Here is a 23811-nt window from a genome sequence, read left to right as displayed (position 1 = left end):
TATATATATATGTATGTATATATATATATATATATATATATATATATATATATATATATATATATATATATATATATTTATATACCAGTGAAAGTTCTTCATTGAAAAGGCAAAATTTTAAACCTCAGAGACAAAAGAAAAAATTATTATATTTAAAAAAAACTTTTTTTTGATATACATATGGACTTGCCACTAAAGAGGAGCTCATTTTGACTTGTTGTTGAACACAATTGTGCAAAATATTTGCACCCAATTACAGTGGATATTTATTTTATATAGAAATAGTTGTTGCAAACTTTCTTTTTCTCTGATGATTTCTGTTGTAAAATATCTGACAAGAGTGATTAATCACCTCTTGAAAGTTTTTAACGATTAACAAAATTAGCTCAAATTTTCAGTCAGTGGACACAAACAAATTAACTTATTGTATTAAATATAATCGCCCTGGGTGGTTTTTATAAAAAAAAAAATAAAAAAAAAATGCTGATGTTTTTTTAATTTATCAGAATTTATTTGGTGAACAGTAACTAAAGCAGTCAAATACAGCAGCAAGTCGAACTTGCAATATTTTCCATGGGATGTTGTGGAATAAAAGTAGAAAATGTCAAATAAATGTAATAAAAAGTTACATTCCACAGCTGGATCTGTTTTGTAACTTCCTTCCTGTGTCTTTCAGGCAACGGCATCACATTAGAGGGAGCCGTTCCAACGGAACAAGACAGTCAACCCAAACCGGCCAAAAGAGCACGGACGTCTTTCACTGCAGAGCAGCTACAGGTGAGCCACATCAGTCTCACTCCGAGCTTTACGGCTAGCATGGTACTGTTCAGCTCCTTACATTGAATTTTGCAGTGTTACATATAGAGACAAATTCTGAAATAAGCTGCTACAAGTTTAATAACAATGTGTTGTTTGAATGATCAGATTATGCAGGCGCAGTTTGCTCAAGACAATAATCCAGATGCCCAAACGCTACAGAAGCTAGCCGACATGACGGGCCTCAGCAGGAGAGTTATACAGGTCCGTACGGTCAGATCTCTAATCTGGGAATTACAAACGGCTCATATAGAAATAACTAAACCTACTCTTCTGAAATCTGATCAACTCCTATATGACGGAGTCACTAAAGATAATTTGTCCTCTTTTTAAATGATTTTTACATGTCAGATGAATAGCTACATGATGTCTGCATCTTCATAGGTGTGGTTTCAAAACTGCAGAGCAAGACATAAAAAGCACACGCCCCAACACAGCGGGGCTCCCCAGGGTCATCCTCAGTCCAGGATACCCTCCTCCCTGCCCGAGGAGCTGCATTACTCCCCCTTTGGCAGTCCGGAGCGAGCGCGGATGGTGGCTCTTCACGGCTACATCGACAGTAAGTCTGGATTTACGCGTTCGCTGAGAAAATTAAATCTGCTCAATTATGATTTTCACGATTTTTTTTTTTTGTATTCAGGTCATCCCTTCTCCGTCCTGACTTCTCAGAGTCTCCCTCACCAGGCCATGTCGCTGCCCCAACTCCCCCTCAGCCGCTAGCGCCCCACCAGGACCCCCTGAGCCGTGGATCTGTGACTCTGATCTGCAATCAGCGACGCCTGCTAACCTCATTCAAAGATTGTACCACGTGGAGAAAAGGCTCACCTGCCAGGACTCCTGCAAACAGAACGAATGGAAAGAAGTGGGAAAAAAAACTATGTTCTCTTCTCTCCGAGGAATATCCCGCCTGCAGCCCGTCTATCAAAAAATAAATAAATAATAAAGACAAAACCCCACAACCTTCCAGCATTTATGATGAACAGGAACTCTCTGTTTCACACCATGTAATGGACATCGAAGCTGAGGAGGAGTGGAGTTTGAAATGGATGTAACTGTTAAAGGAAGCAGGACTGAAGCTTTTTAAGGGCTGTCAGAGTATTCAAGACATTTAAAGGAACTGTCACTGTGGGACAGAGCGCACTCAGAAACCACATCAGAGGTAAGACTCCGCCCCCTTTTATCTGTAAGCGACCATGAAGGAAAACTAAATGCAAACAAAAAGCTGTTTACCTTTAGAATATGAAAAAAACAAGTTCCTTGTTTCATTTTCTGATAAAATTTCGGTGTACAATTAGATTTTTGTTCACGATTTCCAACATTGTGTGCCTTATCTTATTTATTAATAAACAATTAAAAACAATTCTGTCCATTCTTAAATAACAATTTGGACTTTATTAAAATTTCCGTAACAATTTTGTGAAAATTTCAAACCATGTCCACAAATTCAGCTCAAGCAGTCAGACTATTTTTTTCCTTTTCAGTCTTAAAGAAATTTAAGATGTGACTTGTGTGTTATGGAATTATTTTGACATTTGAGGCAATCCTGCTACTCTTTTAATAAAAAAAGTGAGATCCGTGTGTTGTTAAAAGGCACATTCCTTTAATTTATAAGGTTGCCTGTTCAGCTTCATACAAGAAGGGAAACTGAGTTTTGGTACAATTTAGACCCAATAAAACTGACTGGGTTTGTATATAGTAAAAAGGGTGTGTGTGTGAGTGTGTTTCTAAGTGTGTATTGGCAGGGGTAGAATGTGTGTGTTTGTATTTTAGTGCCATTGCCTCTGTGTGAAAACCACATCCAATTCCACCTCAAAGTCCTTGTATTTATTGACATGATAAATCCCTGTAAAGCACTTTTCCCCCGTTTCTGAATTGGTTTTTGTCAAAAAAAAAAAAAGAAGAAATGAAACCAAAAGGTTTATTTGATAGACTGTGGATCATCAATGTTTTGTGTAATAAAATGCATAAAATAGAGTGGGATTTGTGTGTGTGTGTGTTTTTTTAAGAAGATTTCGAGTCAGGCAAACACAAGTTTGCTTTTATCAAACTAAATTAGTGGCAAAAAGGACAGAAAAGTGGGTAAAACGTGAGGTTCATGTGGAAACACTCAAAATAAATCCATTAATATGAATTAATGCGGCATTACATCTGTAGCTGTGTTTTTGTAGCTTTGCCTCACGTACTTTAGCTCATTTAGTAGCTGCATGCTGTTGGGTCTGCATTTTTCTGCAAAAGTGTGTCAACACAAAACAAGAAAAGATGCATCATGGGAAAGTTTTGCACAAACCTGCTTCCTTTTGCTTAAAAAAAGCTTCTGACCCACAAATTAACGATGTCAAAGGCTTGTGACCCCAAATGCTTGAGTCATTGTAAAAGAGGAAATAATTCAGGGCATGATGACAACATTAACAGCTTAAACTCATATCATTTTATATATTTTATAACAATTATCGCAAAAAAAAAAAAATAGAACAGTTTTTAACTTTTATTTGACTCTCACGACCCTAAACTTGGTGTTTTGTGAAGCTGACCCCTGAAACCACTGGGATGACATTTTACAGTTTTACACAGAAATATATTTTTATATAATGAGGCTTGAAATTTGGATCAGGCTCCAATAGCTTTATAAGAATGAAGCTTTTAATCTGATGACTTTTCACAATATTTAAGAGTCCATTTATATTTTTGTGTGACAAGAGTTAAAGGAGCAAAGTTTAGGAACTAAATGTTGGACTTAGCTGCAAACTGCATCTCTGACAAGAATTGTTGCAACTTGAAATAATAAAGATTCAGTATTTGTTTGTTTTTTGACAACTTTAATCAAACTGAAATAAAAATTACAGTTAGGAACTTCACAGTTTTAATTAAAAAAAAAGTAAAAACAAGTAATTTCCACTTCCAATAAGAAACAAAGAAAAAGAAAAGGCATTTTACTCAAGATAATTTAGACATTTTAACAGAGTTAAAACACAGTTCTGTGTGTTGCCTTCAGATCTGGTTGCAGGATTAACACCAACAACTTATCCTTTCCTGCAGGTCGTCACAATCCACTCATGCTCAGAGTTATCTGTTAAAAAAAAACATTTACAGTGAAATGGATCAGGGTTAGAGATGCTTGAAAAAGCTGCAGATTCAGCTGTGAAACGTTGAACAGAAGGAGGTTGTGTTCATTTTGTTAAAACGCTTAAATAAAAGCAGCAGCATAATTAAACTGCAGGTTAGCGTGCGCGTGCGTTTGTGTGTGAGGCTGCACTGAAGTGCCATTTAAGTCTTGGGATAAAATTGTCAAAGCAAGATAAGCCTGACAATTAGTGGCAAATAACTTCTCAGAGCCACTTCAGACAACAAATAATAACCCTCCGACTAAAAATGGACGCCAATCTTTTCTTCTTTCTTTTCTTTAAGCGAAACAACCGCCAGAGGAGCTGGTAATAAACCAGTTTTTCCTTGTTAGAAACTGAAATGAGTAGCTAATTGCAGGGGAAGTGAGCGTTCACTGGAGCGCGCGCAGCTGCACGCACTTGAGGCGCTCGCGGGCCTCACCCCAGCCTCACCCCCGGGCTCCACGGAGCGCGCGGGGCCCCCATTGTAGCGGCGGAGCGGCTCTCCCACTGATTGTGCGTAATTGCCAGCGCTGGTCGTGAACGCACCAGCCACTTCAAGTACATAACACCCCCTGTTTTTTTTTTTTCTCTCCCTAACTCTCTCTCTCTCTCTACCTGCACGGATAGGGGGTCAGTTGAACGCGCTAGCCGCCACGCGACAGCTGTCATTTCCACGGGGCTTTGTGGCGCAGCTGAAAATGGGACAGGTAATTATCGGAGGCACGAGACTGACCTGAATTAACCGCAGCCCACGACTTAATGATGATTAGATTGAGACATTTTCATATCTGCTGCAGTCCTGCCCTCTTCACATTGTGCAGCAGCGTTTATGAAGTCACGTGTAAGTGGCACCTTTTGGTTTAACTGAAGGCACATGTGGCTGCAGGGCTCAGGCTGCATCATTAACATTTTTATTTTATTTTATTTTAAAGTCAGAACTGCATAATGACTCCTGACTGATCTGCTCCTACAAAATAAATGCATGATCTGTGGAAGCCTCTGTCGGGAGGAAGTTCCCTGCAGCCTATTACACGCGTGCGCACAAAACACAGTTTATTTAGCCATTTGCAAACATCATAACTCTGGTTTCATGCAGTAGCTGTCAAGGGTATGTGCTCTGAATGACTCTCAGCTACTACCACATCAATTTTTAGCACGTCTGTAATACTGTCTAAGTTATAGCCATATTTGTTTTGAATACTGTTTGTTAGCTGTGGTGGCTCACTTTAATTGAACTGACTCCAAAAGTCAGTCAGCACAAGTTTCATTAAAATCAATCCAATGGTTCGTGAGATGGCAGCACGGTGGCGCAACTGGTAGAGCTGCTGCCTCTCAGCGAACAGGTCCCCGGTTCAAACCCCGGTCCAGGGGCCTTCTGGGTGGAGTTTGCATGTTCTCTCCGTGCATGCGTGGGTTTTCTCCGGGTACTCCGGTTTCCTCCCACAGACCAAAAACATGCATGTTAGGCTGATTGGTAACTCTAAATTGTCCCTAGGTGTGAGTGAGAGAGTGAATGGTTGTTTGTCTCGTTTGTCTCTATGTGGCCCTGTGATGGACTTGCGACCCGTCCAGGGTGTACCCCGCCCCTCGCACAGTGATTGCTGGACATGGGCACCGGCGACCCCCGTGACCCAAAATGGAATAAACGGGTAAAGAAAATGGATGGATGGATGGTTCGTGAGATATTTTGCTAACAGACAAAGTGGGCTGACTCCAGTGGCAGATGCTGGTTTTAAGCAAAGATGTTGCACAGTGAGTACTTAAAATATGTGTTGGGAATGACTCTCAGCTACAGCAAGACCAGACTTTTGCACGGTATCTGAGAAACTGATTGAGTTGTAGCCGTTTTTGTGCTTTCTAAACTCTATTAGCTGTGGTGACCATCTTGAATCTGGTTGGCTCCAAATCTAGTGATTATCTGCTCAAAATTTCATTGCAATCCACCCTGTGGTTCATGAGATATTTTGCTAACAGACAGCATTGTTAGAGAAGCTGCAGCTCTCCTGTTCAGTTATTTAGCCGCTGTGGGGAAATCATACCAAACAGGAACAAAAAGCCAAAACACACATTAAAGCATGTTTCCAACTTTCTGTCATCACGTCAGCATGTGGTTTTCTCTATCTGATGCAGATCTTTGAAATTAATATTTCTTTTTTCGCTAAAGATCACAGGATTAGGAAATTATTCACGCTTTGTGATTAAAAAAAATTAATTTGTGAGAAAAGGGATATTTAACGAAAGAATTCTTGTTCCACTCCCCAGAGCCCGGGCTGATGTTATCTGTCTGTGAAACACCTCGAGTCGATGGGGACAAAGGAAGCGGGCCGGTCTCTGGTCACCAGCCGTGTTTACCTTGGCAGCGGGACGTTTGCAGCGTGGAGCTCAGAGTTTCTGAGCAGTCGCTCCAGAAACGGGGAAGTGCAACAACTAACATGAAGCGGCTCAATGGTGTTTGTCTTTAAATAACCGAGTGTGTTCAGTCTCTCCCTGGTGCTTCTTTTTTAAAATTACAAGTCACCTCAGAGCTTAAGCGACAATTTTAATCAGCAACGACAAATTAAAAGTTAATGGTATAGCTTAATCATTTCATCATGGTGGGATTAAGCTTGGCTGAGATGTAAAAGGAAAGACAAATACACGTTTACCTTTTTTTTTTTAGCAATAGATGAAAGGTGAAGGTGTAAATCTGCTGAATAATTCCTTCGGCCAGATTATTCTGCTAGTTAAGACTGAATCACAAAACACGAGTTTATTATTATTATTTCCTTTTTGCTGTTTCCTTCCTCAGTGAACTCGCATGAAGACTTGGCAGTTGTTATTATGCCAAATACCCTTCCTGACGCAACCACAGACCACTGAGCTACCACAGCCTGGAGCGGAGGGCTGCCATATTGTGCCAGGAGGATTAGATGGGAGGGGTTTGGGGCCTTGCTCAAGGGCACAGAGTGGGGAAAATGAGGGTGAAGGCAGTTGTGGTTGCTCCACCGTTCCCACCCGCATTTTGATGTTACGGTCAGATTCAAACTAGCAACCTTCTGATCACATGCTTGCTTCTATAACCTCTGCACCACCACTTCTTTAAATCTCTAGTTAGAAGCTAAATTCATTCATCGCTCTCCAACTTTTGTGCATTTCAGCGTTGCATCGTGACATGTCAAATCTGAAAGTGATTTCACGGCCTATTATAATTACTGTTGTTAGAATATTTTTTCAAAGACAATTTAATTAGATTTTAATGCTCATGATGCTCATGAGACTATCCATATCGCTGATCTTATGCTGCTGATTTATTTCACGCTGCTGTGTTCATTCGTACTCATCTGCTCACACAGACTCATGTTCAGGCTGCTGCTGTTCGGTGTATTGTTTTTGTACTACTAGTGCTTAGCGTATTCTTGGTTCATATATTAGATCTTATTACTGTTTTTCTTTACAACTTATACTTTTGTGGGGTGTAACTGGTACCGTGTACACAATTTCGTTCCACCACATGTGGTGCGAATGACAAATAAAGAAACTTTGACTTTGAGATGTTCCACAACTGATGTTAGATTTTTTTATTTTTTTATTTCAGTGTCGTCCAAAGATTTTGGTCTTATTTTACAGTTTACCCTTTAATTAGCTTGTTTTATTCCTTATTTCTGTCGTTTTTTTAAAGAACTTGTTCCCTTATGAGTTCTGTTTAGTATTGCATCACCTGTATTGGGTTTGTCATATTCTTTAACCACCAGGTTTAACTTTTTTTTTTACTCAGCATTGCCTAATTATTTATTTTCTTGTTTGTCCAGCATGCTCCCTGCTTGAAATGGTTTGTGTTTTCTGGATTGTCTGCCTCTTCATGTTCTCTGATTAGCAACAAGAAGGTTTTCTGAGCTTCAATTGATCTACTTTTACAGGATAAGTGCCCTGTTTTCAGACACACTCATTACACTAAAGCCATTTGTTTGTTTTGAACTTTTTTTTGTTCTGATCGTGTTCCCAACATTAAGTTCATTTTCTGAGCTGTTTAACCTTTTAACCCCCAACAACCAAAACTTTTAACAACATTTGATTCTGTGCACTTGTTCCTACACAGCAACACAGACTCTTTTCAAAGATCTCTGCTGAGAATATGCATGTTTTACTGTATTATTTACCTTTATGATTTTGCAGAGTAAACGGTTTTATACTGTACATTTAAACATACAATCAGCAAAATCTGTAATTCTGATACTGTTTTAATTACTCGTTTGTGACATTACAGTATTTTTCTATGAATTTTACAATTTCTTAAGATTTTCACAGTAAAATTCTGTGTTTTCCATGTATCATAACTGTTTAAATAACGTAAAATTTCTGTTTCTTGTTTTACAGTAGTTCAATGCATTTACTACGGTGATATACTGTTTTGAATTTAACAGTCTGTGTTGCAATTTGACAGTGTTTTACTATCATTTTTAACAGATTTTTTTCAACAGCATAGAGGAGTTTATGTCCACTTTAACATCTTTCCATTTCAGATTTGAACAAGCAGTTTTAATCTTGACAGCCGCAGGTGTTGATGACAAGAAATTGCTTTGATTCCTAAAATAACTCACAAGGAAATATTAGCAGCACTCCTATTGTTTGCTGCTTTGCACCGTTTCAGGATCTTGTTAACATTTGTAAACAAGGAGTGCAGATATGGCCAGTAAAATAAATTTAGCCTCTTATTGTTCATTTAATGTGAAGAAATCTATTTTCTTTTAACAATTAAAACCATTCCATGTGCATCATATTTGCACATTTTGTAAATCAGAGTCTGCACTGGTTCAGTTTTCTAGTTTTGCACAGCCACAGAGGGATCCCCTTCCTCTTTCTTGCTGCAGAGAGCGTCCCCACTGGGAGGGCTGGTCTTCCCTGTGTCCCATCATCATAGTCCGCATCCTGGGAGGAAGCAACCAGGCAATAAATTCAGACTTCACACCCACTCTGACAAATATATCCTCACCTCCCAGGGTTGAAAAATAAATCCGTACAGGATACAGGAGCATTCCTCTCAAGATGTGTATGTCAAAACAAAAGGGAGAACACACACAGAGGCGTAAGCGGGTTTGTGATATGCAGCTCTGACCACATACGGAGTGCATCCCTTCCACACCACAGAAAACAAGGAAAACTTTCAGTTCCTGCTTTAGTCTTACACTCTTAATTTAAAGCAAATTATCTATGGAGCTCCTCTTTGCACATTAGAACAAACTAGAACAACAAATCTAGTTTGTTCTAACACTCTTAACTGTTTTACTGTCATTTTAAAGTGATCATCATCATCATCACCTTTATTTAGCCAGATAAAAACTCATTGAGATCAAGATCTTTTTTTCCGAGGGTGACCTGGCCAAGAGGTCAGGAGCACACGTCATGAAAGAATAATCAAAACAACGCTACACGATAAGACAGTATTACACCCACTTAAATGGTTTTGATTTCAAAGTGAAAGGCACTGCATGATAATGACCTTAGCAGTGACTAAAACGCAATGGTTAAGAAAGTGCAAGCAATAATTAAAAGCACAGACGACAAGGAAAAACGTAGGCAACGGTTCAAATACATCGTTCAAATGTCTAACATTGTTTTTTAGGATTGAACTGAAGGCTCTAAAAGAGATGTATTGGCAGTTTCTGATCAGTCTGATCCACGCCGAGGGAGCAGCAAAGCTGAACGCTCTTCATCCTAATTCAGTTTGGACACGAGGAACCGACAGAAAACAACATTATAAGAGCGTATGGCATAGCGGTTGTTAGTCATTAGTTCGTTGAAAAAAGTTGCCTAAATAAGATGGGATTAAAGTGCAGAAGTATTTTGTAGATTGCAGTTATTCAGTGTATGCAGTAAGAGAAGACTAGCCAGATTTAGAGTATAGGTCAAGTAAAGGCATGAAAGTAGCAGCTACCAAGGCGTTCCTTACTCTGAGTGAAAAACAGGATTTATTTCTAAAATAAAAACCATCTTCAGCTAAAGTTTTGTATCCAGAGTAACTTTAAATGGTAGCTCACTATCAAGAAAAAAATCCCAATTTGTAATTTGAGACCAGCGCTAAATGTGTTACAATTGGTGAAATGCTAGAAAATACCACAAGCTATGGTTTTATCAGCATTTAAAACCGGTTTAGCAGACAAGACTGAATAATATTAAGTGTCTTGTAAAAAAAACGGAACAGCTTAAATAAGTGAGGACGAGCAGCAATAAATAATGGTGTCGTATGCATAAACAAGATATGAAGCATTTGACAGATTGTTCCATAGATCATTCATATTCAATTCAATTCAATTCAATTCAAAAATACTTTATTAATCCCAATAGGAAATTAAATGTTGTTGTAACTCATCATCCTGGTTTCATTTGAGTTGTTTTAGATGCTGATGGCTGTGGGCAGGAAGGATCTCCTTAATCGGTTTGTTTTACAATGATATAAACATCCGACATAAATTAAAAATAAAATTGGACCCAAAACCGAACCTTGAGGCACTCCCTTGAAAGTATCCAAGAAGGAGGAGGTGGATCCTGCCACCTGAACAGTACGGAGGACGAAATGTGTCAAAATGAAATAAATTAAAACCCAATAATGAAATTAATCATTTAATTAATAAATACATCATTAAATAATTAAATAAACAATTACATTATTACATACATCAATAAATATACAATTAAATTATTAAATGCACAATTTATTTATTTTATGATATAATTACTTATTTCATGATTTATTCAATAATTTAATTTTGTCACATTCCACCCTCGTGTGTCACCATGAAATGATGTTAACTGTCAGCCTCACTCATCAAATGTGGGCGGGACTAACGCTGAGCATGTGAAATCCTAAATTGTTAGATAAGCCATAAGTGTTTCATGAGCATTATCCCAAGTTCATATAATATTTCTTACCTTGCACACAGACCGGGGTTTGCGATCCACACTGCTGCATCGGGCCGTAGGTCCGACTCTGTGGAGCTTCAGAGAACGTCTTCGTTTAAATTTGCTGCTTCTCGTAAAAGTGCATCTTCTTTTTTACATTGAAGGTATGAAAGGTATGAAGGTATTTCTTTTGTTGTCTGTATGTTAATTGTTTTGTGTTTTTTTATTATTATAAAATGAATAAAATAATAAATAAAAAAAACAAAAAAAAAAAAACAATGTTTCATCCAAATACACGTAAACACAATTACAGCTGTCTAAAGTTTTGGAATATATTTTCTGGCCTGTGGATCAATCGAGGGCAGCACGGTGGCACAACTGGTAGAGCTGCTGCCTCTCAGCGAGCAGGTCCCTGGTTCAAATCCCGGTCCGGGGGCTTTGCTGGGTGGAGTTTGCATGTTCTCTCGGTGCATGCGTGGGTTTTCTCCGGGTACTCCGGTTTCCTCCCACAGACCAAAAACATGCATGTTAGACTGATTGGTAACTCTAAATTGTCCCTAGGTGTGAGTGAGAGAGTGAATGGTTGTTTGTCTCTATGTGTCCCTGTGATGGACTTGCGACCCGTCCAGGGTGTACCCCACCCCTCGTACAGTGATTGCTGGACATGGGCACCGGCGACCCCCGTGAACCAAAATGGAATAAGCGGGTAAAGATAATGGATGGATGGATCAATCGATTTGTCTTCGCTTGCTGTGAGGAGCAGCCAATCAGGCGTCAGGGTTAGGGTTAGTCCCGCCCACTGAGTTTGATGAGTGAGGCTGACAGTTAACATAATTTCGTGCAAACCCCCCCCCCCCCCCCTTTAACAGAGTTGCATCAAAGAAAGGATTAAACATAATTTTGTGTTCTTTCACATGTGGATAACATCTGGACAGAATCTGGATTATTTTTTCTCCTTCTTTTATTCCCTCTATCCCTACATGTGTGTAAATTAGATTTGTATGCTTGCACAAATCAATTTTACACTGTAAACAGCTCAACTAAACACAAGCATCAGCAGAACAAACAATATATATATATATATATATATATATATATATATATATATTCTGCATTTGAGTCCATAGTCATTAATAATCTTCTTCCAGGAGTTAAATCTTGACACCAATGTATATTTTTAAATCAGAAATCAGCACAATGATTAAGAAAACAGTAAAAGCCTCATGAAAGATTTCTGCAGGTAAATGCATGTTTTCAAGCACATCAGGTTGCGTTTTTCACTCAGATTTGAAGAAATGAGAGGATTATCACTCTCCGATGACGCCCAATGTCCTTTAGGGGCAAGACTCACCTTCTACTCATGTAACTCGATGACAAAGTGAGCTTGGCATCAGAGAACCACTTTCCAGACACCTGACAGATTGCATTGTTTTAAAAGACTGGAGATCGATTTAGAGCTAAAATGTGTTTTCAATTTTCCACTTTAAAACAAGGAAAAACAAAAGTGAACTAAAATGCATACCTGTCAGGCAACATTAGAAATGAAACTCCAATCAGATAACACAGGGATCCATTTGACATTACTCCACTGGTTCAATTTGATCAGAACATTCTGGATGCTTTCAACGTTCTATTGAAAATGGGCACAGTTAAAAAAAAAGAAAGGCTGCTTGAACCACATTCAGTACAAAATGTTTCATAAAATCTAAATGTACAGTTGCTTAAAAAAAGTTTTATTTGAACACTAATTCTTTTTTTTTGTGGTCATTTATTTAATGCCTGTTTTTTCAGTGTACAGCCCAGTTGTCATTTCTAATTCAAACCAGTGCCTCTGACTGATTCTCTCACTCCCAGTTTCCATCAGGATAGATGTCCACCAGAACCCATCAGCTGTCTGGCTCCACATCAGTCATCTCCCATTCCTCTACAGTGGCTAAACTGACTCATGTATGCCCAACAATCATAATATTACATTGAAGTGTACTAGCTTTTTAACATATATCATCCTTTTTGTGCATAACGTTCACAAATACACAGCTCTATCACCAAAAGGTGCTTCACTGGACTGTGTGCATGATTTAAAATGGAAATCTTCATTTGCTCCTAACTTTCATGTTTCTAATTTAGCTTGGCACGACAGGGCTGAAGGTTACGAAAACTCAGAGCCAGTTTGACGTCAAGTTAGTGGAAGAGAAACGCATGACCTAAAAAGGTGCAAGCTACTTCTATAAGTGGGCTCTGTGTTGATACCTGCTTTTATTGATCTGAGGACGCAGTTTGCAGAAAGTGTGATCATAATATTCTCCTATACTGTAGTGAGTTGTTTCGTATATGGAGCAACAGAAGAGATTAAACCATGTATCTTTGACTCACCTGCACGCCTGAGGTACGTCCCAGAGTAAGAAGTGATGACTCTGGTCTTGGGGTCATAAAAACCATCTGCACAATCATAACACCCAACAGGAATGGCTGGTGGTGGATGTATGTTAGACAACTGAGATTCTCCTGCATGAATAGAAAGATTGTTTAAAATATTTATGCTGTGATTTTCATGATGTTACCACACCAAAATTAATTTGGTGCAATTTCAGCTAAATTTAATGGCTTCCCCCTAATTTTGTGTGAGGTACTGACATAGACCTAAATAGTAATAGCTATAATTGTCAATGTAAAACATCAGATACAGGATTGTATTATCAAAGATGATAAAAAAATATTCTCATATAAATCTAGATACTCATAATAAAAACCAGAATCATGAGTAAGAAGAACCTAAAGTTTGGATAAAACCTTCTAATATCTTAAAATGGGGAGTTTCATTTTTAGAACTGCGTCTACAAGATTTAATCCTCGTGGTTTAGAAATACAGTGTTAAAACCAGACGCCATGGTAAATCGGCTCTTTGCACTTTTTAAAGAATGTTGTTGGCCTCAAAAAATTAAATCAAGTCCTTTTATTCATATAATTTGTTTGTGTTCAATTTCAGATGTCAATATTTAATTCAGTTCAATTCAGTGTATTTATATAGCGCCCAATCACAACAGAAGTTGTCTCAGGGCACTGAACAGAAACATTCATATACATACAACAGCCAATTAGTAAAAGTTGTCTATTTAAGGGAGGAAGCTGTTAAATCTTCACTTCGTTACAGTCTCCCATCCTGAGCAAGCACAAAAGGCAACAGTGGAAAGAAAAAACTCCCTTTTAACAGGAAGAACCCTCCAGCAGAACCAGGCCAGCTGCTTCAACCAGCTGATGTTGTCTTTGCTCTGGTTCCAATCCAGCATGAGACTTGACAGATTTACACGTTACAAGTGTCACAACATTTTTTGTTAAGTGCAGCATGGTTTGCTTCTTGTATAGCTAAAAGATGAATGTGCTTCTATTACAGCTGGATAAATAAAATAAAAAATAAAAAAAACCTCATAGACAAAAAATCGAATCCAACCTGCTGGTCTGAATCCGTTGCACCTTTCGCTGTAGAAACGCCGGTCATTAACAGTGCAGTAATCCCAGTTGTTCTCCTCGTACTTAAGACCATCAGCAAAGGTAAGTGAGCCCTTGTAATAAAGAACAATAAAAATATAATCAGTTCAGTACATTGTTTTTTTGTGCTAAGGGTTTGAGATGAGCATTTTCATAGAAAATCAACTTAACATTGAAAACAAGCAGAAAAAAAAAGGCTTGTGTAACTCTAAAGACAACTCAGACAATAACGTGCACCGTTTTTGCATAAAGTTCCTCTTTGATAGGAATGAGTTGCAGCACATTCTGTTGTATGTAAGGTCTGGGGGGGTTATCCTGCATGCCTCAGACATGGTTTCTGGAAGATAAGTTGCTGCTGAGGTTTTCAAATGTCAGGTTCCAATGCTTAAAACGCCACCAAAGAATGTATATTTCCCTCTATTGTCTTTAGCTCAAGACAACAAAGTTCATGCTCAAGACATAACTTCTTTCAGAGATGGATATCTCTAAACCTCAGCTGCAGAGCATGACTTTACATAAAGTAATGCAGAGCGGGGGGAAGTATTTTTGTACTTTGAATGAGATGATAAATAGTTTGTCTATACTTGGAAAAAGAACTGTTTTCAGAATCAGTCAAGTTTCTGTCACATAAAGCAGATTACATATAAATAACAGAATATAAACAATTTGAATTGAACAAAGTTATTAGTTTTAATACTTTTTAGTGTGCTAGATTAGTCATGCAAAGACTTCTGAAATTGTATTTTGACCCTTCGACAATGAAGAAGCAAAAGTATGGCCGCTAAGAGAAATAATTACAGCGCTTCACTTGTGCCTCTTCTGTCAGTGAGGGAGAAGGTCACTCAGAAACCTTTTGAACCTCCAGACACTTGGCTAAAGTTCACCTCACAAAGTTTCAAAATATAAAAGAGGCAAAACGTTTTATCTGTCATGACCAAAAATGTACAAATGAAATGTCAAGGAGTCAATTCCAGGGATGAGACGGTTCCAAGCAAAGCTAAGATTTTCAGGCCTTGCCTTTTTGAACAAACCTCATTAGTAAAGCATAACAAGACCACAAGGATCGTCGTAACTGGAAATCTGAATCACTTAGAGCAAAAATGGCGTCAAAATGCAACGACATTTCCGTTGCCCCCCAAAGAGGACATCTCTTAAAACCTCTTAGTATATCAGATTTTTCCATAACATTACACAGTTTGTACTTGACTGACATTATGTTTTATATAACAATATTGCATTATTACGTGGTATTGACTAAAATATAAAGATCTCAGAAAGAATGTCAAAATGTATCAAATATCAGAAGTTTTGTCATAAACAAACAACATAAACATAAACATAAACATACATACCGGTACTCTTTGAAATATATGAAAATTGCCATACAGTATATAGCTGCGGTATTTCAAAAAGTTGATTAAAAAATATGTAAAAACAACCAAAAATAGGCTGATACACTGATTTCTTAAGGACTTTCAGAGCTAAAATGTATGGGTTTGGTGGTCAGATATGGTCGGTATAATATATATTTATATTTAGATATATAGATCTATATATATAATGCAGGTGCTGGGTAGTGTGTGCCAAGGTTTGTCACAGTGCAAGGCTGCTATCATTTCAAATGAAGCATAGTTGTAATGGTGATTAAAAGTGGAGCGATCATATCAGCGCAGGAGAGAACAAAGCTGCAACTAGAACAAAAATGGGAGAGATAATTATCCCAACAATAATGGTGAGTGATCGGCTTGCTAAAAGGGAACAGATGTAATATTAAGTATAACCAATGTGAAACACTCAGTCATGCTTACAGTCTAATGTGCATGAGTGATAACGCACACACATAAATGCGCTCAGAGACAAAGAGAGAGAGATAACTCCTCACCTGTTTAGCTATGCCGTTTTCCCACGTGGCTTCATACTTGCTTCCACTTACAAAGATCATCTCTCCTTTGCCATGAAACATCCCATCTTTCATTTCTCCAACATACTTAGTGGCATTGGCGAAGGTGTACTCTCCTTCTCCATGCATCCTAAGGTGGCAAAAAAAAGGGATGGCACATGCAGCTTTGTCTACTTTCCCCCCTTTTGGATTGTTAACTACCTTCAACTAGAAAGTTCCTGTAGAAACTTTGATGGGCACCACCACGTGACAGCCATTTAAAAATTTTGAGTTGACAGTAGGCTATGTGTTGGGGTTCGCTCTAAACTCCCATCGTACCAGATTTTAACTCAACTCGGCAAAAAAAATCAATGAGTTCAAGCAATTTTTTTCTTTTAAGCTATGGCGGCCATCTTGGATTTAAAAAAATAAAAATCCAACTTTATTTATACAGCCTCATTGAGCCACGGGGACTTATTTACAAGAGGGACCCGCTCCAGACAGAACATATAAAGTACAGACAAAAAAAAACAGTAGACAATGATTACAATAAATTACAGTAGTTAAAACAAAAGTAGTGTACAAAACAATAAATCAGGGTGCCGTAAAACAGGGTGAAATACTAAAAAACAAGAACATATTTGCTTTGATTGTTCTATTGACCTTATCAAATGTTTGAAACCCCTTAAAGAAATCAAGGTGGACAACTTCAGGTCCTGTTGCAAGGTATTCCAAGTTACAAGTGCTGAGCAGGAAAAGGCCTTTTTGCCAAGTTCGGTCCGTACTGAGGGAACGCTGCAGGCAATGATGGCCTGAGAGCACACGTTGTAACTGCACTGACGGCATGACATGTGGGAGGAGATATAAGAAGGTAGCAGACCAAGGAGGGATTATAGATGAAAATTAACCAGTATGTGTAGATAATGATGACCAACTGACCAAGGAGTACAGGGTGCAGTGATGGGTACGGTAGTTACAACCAGTTATAAATTTGAGCGCACCATGATAGACAGCATCCAACATCTGGTCAATGGGCGGTAGGAAGGTAGCGGTTACAAGACGTTTTCTGACACAGAGTTAATTAAGATCTATTTCTGAAAAAGAAACTCAATTTTAATTTCAGTTTCTTTATCAAGTTTTCAATATGTAGTTTTGGATTCACTGTGTGACGGAGAATGTTCTCAGCTATAAACACAAATTCCATCTCTGTAGATGTAAAAATAGCTGAGTTAAAGTCATTTAAATGTAGCTTTGGAGGCCATCTTGGATTTTTTTTATTGGAATTCATTATTTACTGGGCATTGCTCTCAGCTACCACCACAGTAAATTTCTGCTTAATCTCTAAAAATGGCTGATTTATAGTATTTTTCCCTTTTAGCTCAGGTGGCCATCTTAGATTTTTGATTTTTAATCAGTTCAATTCAGTTTACTTAGATAATGCCAAGTCGCAACACATCTCAGGGCACTGATCAGAAACATTCATATGTAAAAGTTAAGTTAACACTATCTGAGGAGCAGACTGTTTTGAACTGAACTCCATCACAGAACTCTCATCTTGAGCAAGCACAAAGGCAACAGTGGAAAGAAAAACTCCTTCATGAGGAAGAAACCTTCAGCAGAACCAGGCTCAGGACAAGTGGCCATCTGCCTCTGGCAATCAGTGTTTTAGGGATTGTTCTCAGCTACCAATACACCAAATTTCAGCTGAATAGCTCAAACAGCAGCTGAGTTACAACCATTTGAAATTAGCTTAGGTGGCCATCGTGAATTTTTAGATTTTAATTCAGAATGTGTTGTGCATCGCTGTCAGGTACCAACACACCAAACTTCAACTCAGTTTATTTTAAAATAGCTGAGTAATTGTATTTTTCCCTTTTAGCTAAAACGGCCTTCTTGGATATTTGATTTGCATTAGGAATAAATAACAATTCACTCTCAGCTCAGACCATATCAAATTTCAGCTCAATATGTCAAAGAGTGACTAAGTTATAGTCAATTTAGTGTTTTTTGAGGTAGCTGTGGCAGCCATCTTGAATCAAAGTGGCATTTGTTTACAAATTACATCGCCATGATAACGCGAAATGGCAATTATTAATTTGGTTGAGCAAAATGTTATTTTTACACATTTTTTTTCTAAGTGTTTACCTGCCATCTTTCATACCTCCTTTGTAACTGCTTCCAGTGAACTCCATTTGTACAAAATGTCTAAATTCTTTCTTATTTTCCAAAGAAATCTGCAAACAAACCAAAGACGGTGCAAAACAATGAGCTTCCGCGTAGCTATTACCATGACAACCTAACAGATGTCGGTGAAAAATGAAAGCAGTAAAAATTAAATTAAAGTGAGATACTGTATCTAATATACCTTTAATTTTAAATCCAATAGTAATTTTTGATTAAACAAATGGAAAAATATTTTTTCCAACTTTTATTTTTTCAAAACGCGCCTGTAAACGTCATCAGAACGCGCCTCCCAATTGACAGCAATAAGGCAAAGGAAACTGACCTTCTCTGCGGCCTCGTCGCTCGTCCCAGAGCCAGACGAGGGGGACCTTGAATATTTTTCGGCTGCGTTACTTGATTTTATTCCTGCTTGTTTTAGTCTACAAGCACATAGCCATGCCAAACACGCTGGTCCTTCCCTCTATGGAGGAGCTGAAGGTGAAAGAGGTGAGTGATCGTCATTGTTTAGTAGAGCGACGCAAGCAAGCAAGCTAACCGCTTAGCTGCTAACGCTGCTACATGCATTCATTCAACCTTAAAGTTAAGTATTATTTCAGTATTTTGTAGATAATTGAAACACTTCCGTGTAATTGCACGCGAATATAATAACTATATTGGTGATGTTTTTAACCACGTTCAAGTTTGTCCTGCAGCAATGTTTGTACAGCTCGTTGTATTCCATATTCCAGTTAAGTAGGACGGTAAAACACTTTGTTTATAGCAGTTTTTCAGACATTAACAAGCTGGTTTATATTCTGAGCTGGTCATTAGTTGGTCCGAAGAACTTGTCCTTGGAGGTCAGGTGATCTAGCAGTCTGCCTGAATTGCTGTTTTGTTATGGAATTTCAATACTGCTTTGATGGAGTCACATGTTCCACTGTTTTTTTAAATTATTATTATTTGCTATATGTTTTTAATTCATAATGTAACATTTTAAATAACTTGTGAAATGTTTTTCTTTTCTTTTTTAGCTAAATATGTGGTAACACAAAGTGCAAAAACGTCCATTTAGACAATTTTTTAAACCCCCTCCCTGAGATACTTAAATATAGGAACCATTTTAGAAATTATCGACTGCACAGATGAGCGATTTGGATATATATATATTTTTCTTTTCTTTTATACAGTATAAACTTTCATAAATGTAAATTAGATCTGTCTTGAATATGCAATTTTATTTGAAAATTTCATAATTCAAATAGCGACAAGAATTACTATTATTTTAGCATAAGCTTGCTAAAAAATTTAAAAACAATAATGAAATTGTCCATGGCATATACAAACCGGATTCCAAAAAAGTTGGGACACTAAACAAATTGTGAATAAAAACTGAATGCAATGATGTGGAGGTGCCAACATCTAATATTTTATTCATAATAGAACACAAATCACAGATCAAAAGTTTAAACTGAGTAAGGGAAAAATCTGTTGTTTCCAAATTTCATGGTGTCAACAAATCCCAAAAAAGTTGGACAAGTCCATTTTTACCACTGTGTGGCATCCCCCCTTCTTCTTACAACACTCAACAGACGTCTGGGGACAGAGGAGACCAGTTTCTCAAGTTTAGAAATAGGAATGCTCTCCCATTCATGTCTAATACAGGCCTCTAACTGTTCAATCGTCTTGGGCCTTCTTTGTCGCACCTTCCTCTTTATGATGCGCCAAATGTTCTCTATAGGTGAAAGATCTGGACTGCAGGCTGGCCATTTCAGTACCTGGATCCTTCTCCTACGTAGCCATGATGTTGTGATTGCTGCAGAATGTGGTCTGGCATTATCGTGTTGAAAAATGCAGGGTCTTCCCTGAAAGAGATGACGTCTAGATGGGAGCATATGTTGTTCTAGAACCTGAGCATAGTTCTCTGCATTAATGGTGCCTTTCCAGACATGCAAGCTGCCCATGCCACAAGCGCTCATGCAACCCCATACCATCAGTGATGCAGGCTTCTGAACGGAGCGTTGATAGCAACTTGGGCTTTCCTTGTCCTCTCTGTTCTGGATGACATGGCGTCCCAGTGTTCCATAAAGAACTTCAAATCGTGACTCATCTGACCACAGAACAGTCTTCCATTTAGCCACACTCTATTTTAAATTACCCCTGGCCCAGTGCAAACTTCTGAGCTTGTGGAGCTTGCTTAGAAATGGCTTCCTCGTTGCACTGTAGAGTTTCAGCTGGCAACGGCGGATGGCACGGTGGATTGTGTTCACTGACAATGCTTTCTGGAAGTATTACTGAGCCCATTCTGTTATTTCCTTGACAGTGGCATTCCTGTTTGAGGTGCAGTGACGTTTAAGGGCCCGGAGATCACGAGCATCCAGTAGAGTTTTACGGCCTTGACCCTTACGCACAGTGATTGTTCCAGATTCTCTGAATCTTTTGATGATGTTATGCACGGTTGATGATGATAACTTAAAAGTCTTTGCTATTTTACGCTGGGTAACACCATTCTGGTATTGCTGCACTATTTTTCTGCGCAACAATGGTGGAAATGGTGATCCTCCTACCATCTTGGCTTCTGAGAGACACTGACACTCTGAGAAGCTCTTTTTATACCCAATCATGTTGTCAATGACCTAATTAGTGTTAATTGGTCTTCCAGCTGTTAGTTATATGTTCAATTTCCTTTTTCCAGCCACTTATTGCTACTTGTCCCAACTTTTTTGGGATTTGTTGACACTGTGAAATTTTGAATCAACATATTTTTCCTTTAAAATGTTACATTTACTCAGATTAAACTTTTGATCTGTCATTTATGTTATATTACGAATAAAATATTGACATTTGTCATCTCCACATCATTGCATTCAGTTTTTATTCACAATTTGTTTAGTGTCCCAACTTTTTCGGAATCCGGTTTGTACTATAGCCGTATAATACAGTGGTGCACCTGTGTGGCATTACTAAACAAATGAGAACACTTTAATTCAATTAACTTTATTTACTGTTGTTGTTACAATCCACTGTTGTCATCACTCTTTGTTCAAATCAGGTCTGTTTTGTAATGAGTCTCCGAGGCTCAATGGGATTAACCTGTATAAATATAGGTTGCATGAATTTAGCGACAGAAACAAAGTAGAAATATTACTTTTTTTACTTGAACTTACTATTTTCTAAGCATTTGAATGAAAATATTGATTACGATTTAGCATCTATGGTCATAATTACCCCAAGCAATCTCAGTTAAATAATTTTTGGTGTATTGAGACAACTGTAGACATCAAACGTTGCCACTCGCTTGGAGCTGCCTTTCCATAGTTTGTACATTGCAAAATATAGCTGATCCAAGATGGGAGGGTCTTGCTTCTGCTTATGTCTGGTTCCTCAAACTCACTTGACTTTTTTTTTTTATATATTTGCATGCAATCATCTCGATGACAGCGCACTCATTTAAGTTTTCAAATTTGTTTGTGCATAAATTCTACAGTTGAAGGAGTTAATACTGTACACAAGGGGAGGAATTGTTCTTTCTCAATGAGCCAGAGGTTTTGTTCAAGTTATTCAGAATTTAGCAAAATATTTCACTCTAAAAACTGTTCAAAAGTGGTAAATTTAGTTGAAAATTCAATATATGATAACCTTCTTGAAATAATTTCCTATAGCAAGGACAATTATAACAAAGGATCCAAAACATACCTTGACACCTACACCTCTAAAGGGTATCCAAACCACTCGGAACGAACTAAGGACAATATTAACTTAAAATATTTGTTTATAAGAGAGACAAAGTGTAAGAATCACATTTTTAACTTGGATGGCACAGATAGTTCTTGCTTTATTCATTGACCTTAAAATTTGTGGTATTGTCACCCAAGCTTTAAAACATAAAGCAACAACTTAAAAACAAATTAAATCCCTAAGTGTTCATAAAAATGTTTTTCAAATTTTTTCTCCAGCAACATTAAAACTACCATTTGACAGTGATTTTTTTTCCCCAGCCAATGAGCTAAATATAAACAAACATGTCAACGCCTAATTTCAGAAGAGATAATTTGATGCTGGCAGCTGTTGGTGACATGCTGTTTTTAAAATAATACACTAATAACTTGTACGGTAAGTTTTTAAGTCTTTTCACGTTTGTGTGCCTTCTGTTTTCCAGGTAAAATTGTCATCTGCTCTACTGAAAGCTTCTGCTCACCATTATGGTTTCCAGTGTGACAAACCCAACAAGGAGTTCATGCTCTGTCGCTGGGAGGAGAAGGACCCGAGGAAGTGTTTACAAGAAGGGAAGATGGTCAATGAGTGTGCACTGAACTTCTTTAGGTAACTTTATTTTGCTTTTTGTATTTTTTGATGCCAAATAATCCTGTTTAAACCGAACTGGGTCTGTAAGTCATTACATATTTTTTTGTTTGTATTTGACTAGTTCAAGTGAAAATAGACTTTTATCGTAGGAAAGAGTGTAAGAACAGACTGACGTGTTTCAGATGTTTATGGTGCATGTTTTTGTCGTTGAATGTGAAATAGTGAAACTGTTTTCTCATTGGCTGCTTGGAGATTATTTATCTTTTTACTTTGTCTTGAAGGAATATTCGTCAGAAATGTTAGTCCTCAGTTGATTTGGCAGATTAATTATATTTTCAGATCTGAAAGTTTGCACGCTGTTGTCATCTGTAAAACCAAACGTGCTTCTTATGTTCAGAGTAAGATTGAAGATGTGGCCCAACTCTGAAGCCAGCAGATTACAGACTTAGAGTTTGTGTGAAACTCAGGTCAGAGGAGGTTTGTGGTCAAGAGCTTTTGTTTATTACTCAATGATGGACATGTGGGAAGAAAATGTGGTCTGATGTTGCAAATGCTGCTGCTTGATAGTTGTTCTTCCAGAGCTTGGAGCTGTTAAGTGTACTCCGAAGGTTTCAGACGTCTCATGTTTTTCAATCACGATTTCCAGTTCCTAGTGGGATGTAGAGGCTCGTTCAAATAATGGTGAAAACTTTCTGGCCAAGTAGAATGATGTGTAACCTAATACTTGTGCTGCAAAAGCAAAAAAAGAAAAAGCAGGTGGTGTTTTATTCGCACTTTAGGCTGATGGTAAGATGGTAAATTTAAAAAAGACTACAGATTAAGATTGTTTTGATTCACCAGTTCAGACGGAAAGTGGATGTTTGGTGGGAAATGTTCAACCCTGTTCAGCAATGTTCAGGTCATCTGGATGGTTTCTTTTTCTTTTTTTTTTTTTGGCTGAGATGTTTCGTCCTTCATCCAAAGAACTTCCTCAATCCGAGAAGCCACCAAACAAAACTGATTTCCACTAACAGCATACTCCATAGTGGGGGAAAAAAAGTTTGCTGGTGCTAAGATGGACTCCGGGGCCTGCCCTCTCTCTTGTCAACTCCTCTGAGACAGTCATGCCAAAGTGGTTCAAAACACCAAAGTTCATGCTCAGTACCTTCAAAGTTCATGCCTTTCAGCATGAACTTTGGTGTTTTG

General features: G+C 38.0%; 3 protein-coding genes across 3 annotated transcripts in view; 2 read left to right on the top strand and 1 right to left on the bottom strand.

Moving 5' to 3' along the window:
- The window catches only part of lhx6a (LIM homeobox 6a), a 13093-nt gene extending 11516 nt beyond the window's left edge, over positions 1–1577 (top strand). Inside the window, exons 5-8 of the mRNA XM_037692372.1 lie at positions 677–777; positions 925–1020; positions 1201–1375; positions 1457–1577. Coding sequence (XP_037548300.1) covers positions 677–777; positions 925–1020; positions 1201–1375; positions 1457–1536 — 452 coding nt within the window. The 3' untranslated portion in view covers positions 1537–1577. The remainder of the gene's footprint in view (positions 1–676; positions 778–924; positions 1021–1200; positions 1376–1456) is intronic.
- A 2235-nt stretch (positions 1578–3812) lies between these two features.
- Positions 3813–18353, bottom strand: morn5 (MORN repeat containing 5). Its single transcript, XM_037691967.1, has 5 exons — positions 18307–18353; positions 16165–16312; positions 14245–14356; positions 13170–13301; positions 3813–3883 (listed from the first exon to the last, which is right to left on the bottom strand). Exons 1-5 carry the CDS (start codon positions 18351–18353, stop codon positions 3837–3839), a joined length of 486 nt encoding a protein of 161 aa, XP_037547895.1. The 3' UTR covers positions 3813–3836.
- Positions 18354–18646: 293 nt separating this feature from the next.
- Positions 18647–23811, top strand: part of ndufa8 (NADH:ubiquinone oxidoreductase subunit A8) — a 9582-nt gene continuing 4417 nt past the window's right edge. The window contains exons 1-2 of the mRNA XM_037692626.1: positions 18647–18831; positions 22481–22644. Coding sequence (XP_037548554.1) covers positions 18781–18831; positions 22481–22644 — 215 coding nt within the window. The 5' untranslated portion in view covers positions 18647–18780. The remainder of the gene's footprint in view (positions 18832–22480; positions 22645–23811) is intronic.

The sequence above is a fragment of the Nematolebias whitei genome, chromosome 18 (assembly GCF_014905685.2).
Source record: "Nematolebias whitei isolate Nwh7 chromosome 18, NemWhi1, whole genome shotgun sequence".
NCBI lineage: Eukaryota > Metazoa > Chordata > Actinopteri > Cyprinodontiformes > Rivulidae > Nematolebias > Nematolebias whitei.
The sequence above is the reverse complement of the archived record's forward strand: the minus strand, read 5'-3'. Positions and strand labels throughout refer to the sequence as shown.

What these genes read in the sequence shown, in the direction of transcription:
- morn5 (XM_037691967.1), bottom strand. Translation starts at nt 18,353, where the DNA reads ATGGAGTTCACTGGAAGCAGTTACAAAGGAGGTATGAAAGATGGCAG. An exon ending in GGAGGTATGAAAGATGGCAG is followed by an intron (nt 16,313 to 18,306) that starts GTAAACACTTAG and finishes TTGCCACCTTAG; the next exon opens with GATGCATGGAGAAGGAGAGT. An exon ending in CAACGGATTCAGACCAGCAG is followed by an intron (nt 13,302 to 14,244) that starts GTTGGATTCGAT and finishes CTATTCATGCAG; the next exon opens with GAGAATCTCAGTTGTCTAAC.